The 9639-nt window shown below is 41.2% G+C and overlaps 1 protein-coding gene across 1 annotated transcript in view; it reads left to right on the top strand.

Annotated features, from left to right (window-relative positions):
* LOC103371229 (low density lipoprotein receptor adapter protein 1-A-like) overlaps positions 1 to 3200 on the top strand; it is a 16649-nt gene extending 13449 nt beyond the window's left edge. The window contains exons 7-9 of the mRNA XM_008300481.1: positions 6 to 96; positions 344 to 378; positions 2210 to 3200. Coding sequence (XP_008298703.1) covers positions 6 to 96; positions 344 to 378; positions 2210 to 2354 — 271 coding nt within the window. The 3' untranslated portion in view covers positions 2355 to 3200. The remainder of the gene's footprint in view (positions 1 to 5; positions 97 to 343; positions 379 to 2209) is intronic.
* Positions 3201 to 9639: the final 6439 nt, after the last annotated feature.

Below are 9639 nucleotides of genomic sequence, written 5' to 3'. Positions count from 1 at the left end.
GACAGCGTGAATGTGGTGGTGGAGACCAACGGGAATGTAGAAGAGGATCAGCTGGATAACCACAGGCCCTCTGAGACCAATGACAACGCTGCCTGGGTAGGGCTTCTCCTTCCCTGGTGTTGAACATATTTACAAATCAAGCTGGTGCACTTTACTTCCACTGATGTCATGTTCAGTTTCCATTTTCGTGGAACTATTTAGAAATATTTCAAGTATGCCTCAGTATACTGCTAAAAAGTGAGAGTTGTGTAGAAACTATTGTGAAAGATACTGTTTTAAACACCACACTAATGTATATCGTAGCATCTGGGTGTACAATAAGGTAAAGTGCTTTTTCTTCCAGGAAATAGAAGATGGCTTGGATGAAGCCTTCTCCAGGTGAGATATTTGTGCTGAATATTTTAAGTTATAAAGTTAGTCCCGGTTGATTCTCTTTGCTGCTTGTTTGCAATAAAATGCCCCATCACCGAAATCTGCCTGCCAAATCCTTCACTGTTCTGTAGTTCGTTCACGTACTGCTTCACAGTGCCACTTACTGATGATTTCCGTGTATTGCAGCATGCAAACCCTTCGGTCTCTGATAATATAGAAACTCAGGAAATGTGGGGTAAATCTAAAGAGACGCTACACAATCAGTAAGAAATCATTTTAAACTGTCCTCAATCTGCTGTGTGTTTGTATCTCCAGCTGTGCTCTGGATAGCTATGGTTCATTCCCAGGTAAAGTTGAGCACCTTTACAAACCTCACTTAGTGCGGTAGTCCTAATTACTAACCTAACATCAATCCATTCCATTAAATCACTGCCAAACCCAATTACGCTGCTTTACAGTTCAGTAATGTTAGTCAGTAGTGTGAAGTACAGTAGCTTCCTCTGTGTTTTATTGCCTCCCAGATGGATTCATTCTCAACCGGGTTCAGAAAAGAAGCATCGAATTTCAGTCAAAATGAAAAATGTCTTTGTCTCTGCCCATCTCATCATCACCAAAAATTGCTCTAATCTTTTATTTTTTTTCTTCTGATAACCTCGTCCTGTGATATATATCTATAGTCTGACTGGACTGAAGCGAGAATTATGTGAATCTACTTCACACAGCAGGCTTAGTTGAGTCATTCCTGTGTTTGTGTGTGAAAAGTAGAGCAGTGGGTCACTTGAACTCGGTGGCAGATCAACACCATTTATCCCATGGTTCAAATGAACTGAATGTCTTGAAGTAATCCCTGTGACCTTCACCCAGACTTGGTGTATATTTATTATCCCTGAGAGAAGGGGATGTTTGTAGCCAAACGGAGGGACGCAAATTAGAACAGCCTGAGGTTTTAGTTATATAAACAGGTCTGGCATGCGGAGCTGCAATAAAAGCAGCATTAAAATCGGTCATTAACCTGAAAGTGAATAATAGGAGTTAAATAAAACAGCTTTTCTGGCTTCTTGATGCTCAGACAAAAAGAAGTGGAGAAATGAACGAGACCTAGCAGCCCTCATTGTGTCTATTTCCATAAGCTAGCAAGCTTTCTTTATTTTTATTTAATTTTTAATTTGACTATCCTGACTAAGCTAGCAAGATCATTTCATTACTACTCTAAATCTGCAAATGTTTGTGGAAATAAACATTATGAACAAACTTCCTGGCAAAAATGGCACTTTGTCATTCTAGGCCTCAGTGTTTGGTTCTGATGTAGAGCATTTGGATCCTTCCTTCCCAGGAACGGTTGTGTTTTTGATTAGAAAACTGCTCAATGTAGCACAGCATCAGCCTGTCCATGACTGCTGATACTCCATATTTTCCTGGGAAAAAAATCCTATAAAAAGACCAAAGCCAACAGTGAATTTATCCTTCTAAGTACTGCTTGTATGTCGTTGTCTGATTCTTCTACACCTCAGCGCAGTGTTTTTGTCAAAAAATTATTAAAAGCCCACAAACAAGCTAAACTGTTGCACTCGGTAACATGTTGTTTTATTAAAAAGAGAAATGTCATCCATTGCTAAAAACTACCGTGCAAAGCCGTTTTAGGGAATTATTTAATAGTTATTTCAACAAATGAAACTATATTTGTGAACTGAAGAAGCATTGAGAGACAGACGTTGCTGGTTTTGGTCTTTTCGTTGGACAAGTAGACAGAAAGTAGAAACATTTTAAGCCGGATCTTTTAAAGTTTTTAAAAGCTTTTTAGTTTTAATCTGTTTTTTTTTCTCCCCTGTCTTTTCAGACTGGCAGTGTCGCGTACTAACCCCCAGGTCCTGGACATTGGGGTGACGCCCCAAGACTGGCTCACTGAACCTGACTGGGACAGCGCCAATGGAAACACTCCTAACGGTTTGAGTCCATTTGGGGACGATATCTTTGGCTTCTGACCACCACTGCACAGCGGGGAGAGGGACGACAACTGAGAGGAGGGGCTGTTTTCCTACGAATTAACATGACATCCATGTATATTTAAAAAATAAGGCTACAGTAAGTCCACAAGGGAATAAGTGTAGAACCGTGAGATGAAGTTTGGCCTCTTCACTTTGTCGTTGCACTCTTCACATGTCCGTTTCTTCCCTTCTCTGTGGAAACAGCACGGGCTGCTGCCCCTGCGCACCAAAGCAATAATAACATCCTGTAATGTTACTACATCTCTTCTGTTATTACGCTGCAAACATTAGCGCTAACTTATCTTCACCAAGCCATCTTCTGCCAGCTTGTGTTTTTTCCTTGGTTTACTTAAATTCTTTTTCTGTAGTTTTGGCATCATAATCAGTGTTTTGTACGTGTTTAGTTATAATTTATAGTTTTATAATTATTTTTTTATGGATGAGGTAGGACTTAATTGTACAGACTGTATCAGCAGGCCTTAATAATAACAGCAGGACAATCAGCTATGCTATATCTTTAAATTACAAAAAAAAAAAAAAGCTTAAGTCCAACATGAGTGGGTTTAGTTTGTGTGAGGATTTGGCCCTCTTATGTTTTGGATGCAACCAGCAGATTGTTTTGTTTATAATCTGAAAATCAGCGTACTCATTCTATTTAAATGAAATTTTTCCAGTGGCTCATGCAAGACTTAATGTTCCAGGCATTACTTTTTCACTGCAGCAGTGTAACAATGTTCTCTTCAAATGAAGCCCAGATGTGTTCACAACCCACCGTGGCCCTTTCATTGTACACTGTAATCTACCAGCATTGTATAGAATTAAAATATATTCATGAATATAAAATAGTCCTGGTATATGTATGTACTTTACTGAGATTGCTGTGGATGGATGCACATAATGACTGTGTAAAAATAGGAATAGCAAACATTTTGTTGGAGTTCAGTCTTGGCAGCTCATAGCTCATTTTTAGTTTGTCTTGATTCTTTAATCATTTCCAAGGTCCAGAATGAAGCTAACTTCGGGGCAACAGGTTGACAGTTTGGAAAATATACAAAATATACATATTAATGTAAAACACAAGTTTTTAAGGCTATACTTATAGTTAAAAATGTTTTCCATCTTAAAAACTGCAGTGTACCAAAGACAAAATCAAAAACACAGATTCAGAAAGCCTCGGTTTCATACATAACAGACCTAAAGCACCTTGGAACTTCCTGTTTAACGGCTGGGACTCTGTACAGTTTTACAGAACCAACAGTGTCGAGTTACAACTAAGCCACTCTAAGGAAGGAGGGGATTATTTTAGTCGAAGAAGAACTTTTTTCTGGGTTTTATCGATGACCAGAGAGGGGCTTTGATATTTGCATTTTGGGATGTCTGACCGAGTGTTTTACTCCTGCTGTAATCTGAGTTATTTTAATATTAAGTATGTGCTGATACCCAGAACCATCTTCCTACATAATACACACCTGAAGTGTTTGGGTTTAGGTTTGGACACATACAGATCACTAAGAAATTTTCTTGATTGGCTTTGATCCTGATCATAGGATTGCAACAACCCTATTTGTAATACTTATTATAATGTTCTTCAAACCAGTCGATGAAGCGATCTGAGGAGAGAAGCCAGGTTAGGGAGGTCTGAGGCGCTACAGTTAAACAATCTCCATCCTTTTCCTCCATCCAGTGCATAAGCAAGAATGTGCACAGAACACACTGGAGGAGTGTTGTGTGTGAATCAGCCACTTTGTTTCCCATCTACAGAGCCAGGCTTGTGTTTGAACAGCAAACAATGGATAGCTAGCGGACTGTGAGGAGATATTCCCTGAAGTTGACGTGTTGGACTGTAATCGCAGACTTTTATCTTTAAGATTACTTGTGCTGCTTTCAGTTTGTTCTTAAAGTTACTATGAATTCCTGGTGTCTGAAAGGGTTTAGATCAACTTCATACTGTTTATTTGCTCCTTTCTGTATGAGTCTTGACTTTTGCTTGTCCCTGGGTATGAGCTGACACACTGTATTCATACAATGTGCTGTAGTCTCTAGGAAACGAGGGTGCGGCTTGTTTGTGCCAGCAGCAGGGGGCAGCCCTGTACTATCCAGAGTGAAGTGAAGCCCACACAGATGACTTAAGTGGTATCAATGCTGGTCACATCTTCAGCTCTGGACCAACACAGTCATTTTGTACTCTCCACTGCCGCACAATGATGTTATAACTTGTCTAATTCTTTCTAATAAGTGTCCTCTGTTGTCCCAAATTCAAAGTGACAGTGTAGGTCAATAAATGCAACTTTATTAGCTCTGAGAGAGGTCGTCATAAGGAGGAGAGGATGCTTTGTGTCAGACTGATCTATAAACGCACCAGCGAGAGGACATGACGGCAGGCGAGGAGGAGGACGGCCGGCCGGCGCTGTCTTTGGCTTATTCACCACACATGTACACACACACACACGTTCCCTGCCACGTTCTGTATTCGACCCGTGTGTGTGTGAACAGGACTCTGGAGGGCTGAAAGTCACGCGGTCTCGCCTCTTTCTCTAACAGGCTGTGGCTCAGTGAAGCAGGGGCTTTTTTACAATTCGTCCCGACAAGCTTACTTAACCACCTGCATTATTTAACAGTCTTTCCTCAAAGGGAGCTCCAAGTCTCTGTCTCCACTCTCTGTAAGTTTGATGAAAGCGTGCACAGTGAGAAAGAGCCAGCAAAAGTGTCTTCTCTGTCAGGGAAAAAAAAAAGGGGGGGGGACAGATACTGTAGACACACTTTAAAGGCAATAAGGGCTAAAGACTCGGTGAGTGTTTGGGCATCAAGGTCAAGTGACGGCAGATGGATAAAAGCGGCCCAATGTGAAATATATTTACAGAAGACTATGCAGACTGATTTTAAATTAGCTGGTTTGCCTCTTTGTGTTGGTATATTTTTATTGACACATTAAAGTGAATATTAAATTTCTGGCCAACACCACACCTGTCAAGTACTTATCTAAAATCCAGACAGCCTCTGTATATATTCATTTCCTTTGGCCTCTTTTTAAGGTCTTTGCTATAAACCTCAGTGCATTTCCTATTCAATATACAGAGAACAAGTAATCTCCAAAAGGATATTTCTTCTCATGTAAGGCAAAGAGGAAGCAAAACTAAGGGAAATCTGTATAGGCTGAGCTTAAAGGAATGGGTGGACATTTTGGGACTTTTTAAAAAAAAAAATTTGGCCAAGTATCAGAAGCTGGATATCACTTTCATGTCTGTCTGTTAAATATGAAGTCAGTTAGCCAGTTTGGCACACTTGAAAGTGGAAAATAGCTACCCTGGCTCTGCAAAAGAATAGAAATCTGGCCACCATTAACTCTGACGGAGTGTTTAGATTGAAACAAAAGCCTTACGAAGCTTGTGTTTCGAGCAAAAAGTTGAAGTTAGTTTGCTGAAATTGTGGCGACAAGTTTGCGCCGAGGTCATGTTTTCCTGTGAACGTTAGATTTGTGGCAAACTTGTGTTGGATTTTTGTGGGAAACGTCAGCTATGCCAACTTTTATCTTCCAAAGAGCCTTTGATGGGCTGGAATCTTGGCAGCCTCGAATTCTATTCCAGCTGACGGTGGGCAAGAAGCAGGTTACTTCCTGGATAGGTCGGCCAATACAAGGCCTGGTTCATGTTCTCATTCACACCTGTGGCTATTTTAGAATCACCGGTTAACCTACTAGGCAGGCACAGGGAGAACAGAAACACACAACTTTCCATTTTGCCACGACTCATGAAAATATGACCTTGCTGCAGTTTTCAGTGGCATTGCCAAAGATTAACTATAAATGAAGTCATTAGAACCAGAAATGCTGTCAATGACAAACACATCTCTGCTACTAGTGACAAACTTTTCACCAGAAGGGTCTTCGGTGTGTGACTCTGCTGGCAAACAAACCAGTGAACATGCAAATTTCTCATTATTGCCAGAGTATTGCTTGGTATTTGCCACTACTGAGCAACACAAAAGTTCTGACATTTCTTTGGCAAGCCGGTGTCTTTACTGCAACTAGACATTTGACACAAACCTGCTGCAGACACTTGACTTTTGTAAGAGAGGTTTCCCTAACTTTGGAACAGCTGAGGAGAAAGAGCTTTCCTGGCTAAATAAAAGCATTAAAGTTCCTGGTTATGTAAAATCCTCCCCAAAAAGTTATTATGAGGTACAACCACAGACATTATAAGGTAGAAGTTGAATTAAAATCTGTGGGAGAATGTAATATTGCCAACGATGGTGGTTGTATAACACATGTTCTGCCATCCAATGAAAAGAAAATAGCCAATGAACTGGGAACTGCTGAAGTGGGAAAATTCAAACCAATGTTGTTGTTGCACTGATGCAAGCGTGTTGTCAGCAGTACTCAAGCCAAGAGGAAGTATATGAGGGGAAGAACGCTTTATTTTGAGGGCAAAGTCCCCCAACTTTTTAAGCATTTTTGTAAAACTCAGATTTTATTCTATACTTGCAGCTTTTATGCCATGGTGATCATGGAAATTACATTATTTATATAAGACTTTGGTCTTATTAACCCAAAACATCCATCTGGGGATGTTGTCAAGATGGCTGCTAAGTAATGAGACTTGCTTATTAAAACTTTCCGCATAGTAACGCATATCTTTTTGTTTAATATGTACAAAAGCGGGCTGTAGGATGGCCCAGTTGGTAGCACTGTTGCCTCGCAGCAAGAAGGTTGCCGGTTCGCGTCCCGGTGGGGGCACCGGAATCTTTCTGTGTGGAGTCTCCATGTTCTCCCCGTGCAGCGTGGGTTCTCTCCGGGTTCTCCAGCTTCCTCCCACACAGTCACAGTCCAAAAACATGTTGAGGTTAATTGGTGATTCTAAATTGTCCATAGGTGTGAATGTGAGTGTGCTTGGTTGTCTGTCTCTAAGTGTAGCCCTGTGATAGACTGGTTACCTGTCCAGGTGAACCTGCCTTCACCCTGAGTCAGCTGGGATAGACTCCAGCCCCCCATGACCCTAGTGAGGATTAAGCGGTGTATAGATAATGGATGGATGGATGTACAAAAGCTGAAGTATAAAAACAGCAAGTTGGGGGCAGCGTTATAGCTCACCTCGTTGAGCTGGCATCAGGATTATTTTGGCTGCCTGATCTTCACATGGCAGAAGGATTTTTTTGAAACAGGATAACTACAAATTGTTTGACTGTTTTTGTACAAGGCAAAACAAAGGTACAACATGTCGGTCTGCAGCTTTGGAGGTGGCAGTCGTGCTCTTTCCTTCTGCTTTCTGTCCTGATGTTGCTGTATGCTCTGTGCAAACCTCTCTATACTTTGGCCCCAGCTTCTTATTTAGCATACAGACATGAAAGTGGTATTGATTTTCTTAAGTATCTCTCAAGAAGAAAGCAATTAAGTGCATACCTAAATGACAGTTATTAGTTCAACTGTCAAACCTTTTTTTTATTATTAGATAACATACATTAGGGAAAACAGGCAGTACAAAAGCTGAACACAGTGCAAGCGGCACCAAAATAGACACTGTACATAGAAAAACCTTGTTGACCACAAGCATTAAGCATTCGTTTCTGGCTTTCACTCAACAGCAAAATCTCATGGGTAAACTGACTTTGCAGCGGTCAAAGAGGGTATACAGTGGTTATGTCATACACACAAACAACGTACACACTGGTGTGTGCTCGGCGTCGTTGTATAGCTGAGTCAAACACTGCAGTGGAAGTGGCTCGGCATCGAATAAACATTTAAGCAAACTAATCCATAGCTTCAGCTTTAAAGAAAATTAATCTACAGTGGCTGCGATCGATGCCATTATTAATTCACATATCAAATGAATGTGGTGCATAGAGTGACCTGCAGGCGGTAATGTATTGGAGCACTTGGACAGAGACGTGCATGTTGTATTGTTCCTCCATCTGGTCATTCAGATAACATCAGTGAACGCCAAGCTGCAATCAAGGGTGCTGTAAAGATTTGGATAGGGAAGAGAGCTGAGTTTAAAGCGCTGCCAATGGAGAATAAAGATTGTGTGTCTTCATGCCCTTGCCTTTATTTCTGACGATCACGTCACATTAGACAGACACCATCCAAGCTACCTGCCACCCAACGCAAGAACCAACAGAAGTGTTTGCATCATTAGGCTCTATCAGCCTCCTCTGACAATCTACACAGTCTTCATCTGCCGCTACTGTTTACCCCATTCATTATAAAGTAAATATCACCATTTTATTTGACACAACACCATTAGCTTGTGTGTGTGTATGTCGGCTAAAGTGTGCGAACACCTGCGGTTGCATGCTCTCTGGAGCCCCAGTCTAATTTATGTTCTCGGTTCCACAGGATGCCCAGAATGGGTGGGAGTGAGTGAGTGAGTGTGTGTGTGTGTGTGTGTGTGTGTGTGTGTGTGTTAGGGGTTGTTATATTGATGCACGGTGACTGCAGATCCAGCCTCATAAACCAGCCTTGAGTTTGAAGGCCCAGGCCACATCCATTGCAATCTAACCTTGTCACACCCCATATGCTGGAGGCCAAATTTGGCCACCCACACCCTTCATTAGTATTCAGAGAGATAACATCTGCTCTCACCAAGCTCTGAAGTGATCTCATCTATTAGGCGCCTACTGGTCTTTCATTAAGATCAGATCTAGTCCGGCCTGAAGCGTCACCTGCTTACTGTTTGATTGACGTGATGCTGTTTGGTAATTATTACGTTAATTATTGAGCTAATCCAGGCAATTTTGACCTGATTCATATCAGCATGAATCTAACCTTTCTTTGAGTCTGCTGTCATGTAGGTGCTCTAAATTTGAATATCGAACCCTGTAAAAAGAGCAGCAGCATTTAAATTGTTGAAGGTTTGACTCCAACCACACATGTGAGTGTTACATCGCATGACAAAGTTTCTTGACAATTCTGTAAATGTGCAGGAAGAGTAAACCAGTTCATGGTGCGTACGCTACAGTATTTTCGGCACCTGACAGATGTGTTTTTCCAACCAGAAGCAGCTACATGAGATTCAGTCTGAGGGCAGTTTCAGCTTCAGTTCAGAGAGGAATTAAATCGTTCAGTTCATCAGCTGCTGTTCAGCCTCTTGAACAGATTCACACGATGCGCTGCAGGTAAACCAGAGTCACACAGTAAACCTTTAAACAGCATTTACGTTCATAGCTGCGTACTTCAGGCCAATGCAGCATTTTACGTCTGCAATTATTTGATTTTTAATCCAAACTGAGCAAATAAAACATTAATCCTGTGTTAAATTTGCTCTTTTAAGTTATTATCATACAACACAGG

Source organism: Stegastes partitus, unplaced genomic scaffold (genome assembly GCF_000690725.1).
Source record: "Stegastes partitus isolate 25-593 unplaced genomic scaffold, Stegastes_partitus-1.0.2 Scaffold1548, whole genome shotgun sequence".
In the NCBI taxonomy this organism is placed as follows: domain Eukaryota; kingdom Metazoa; phylum Chordata; class Actinopteri; family Pomacentridae; genus Stegastes; species Stegastes partitus.
Note: the sequence above shows the minus strand (reverse complement) of the source record. Positions and strands in the feature narration are given on the sequence as shown.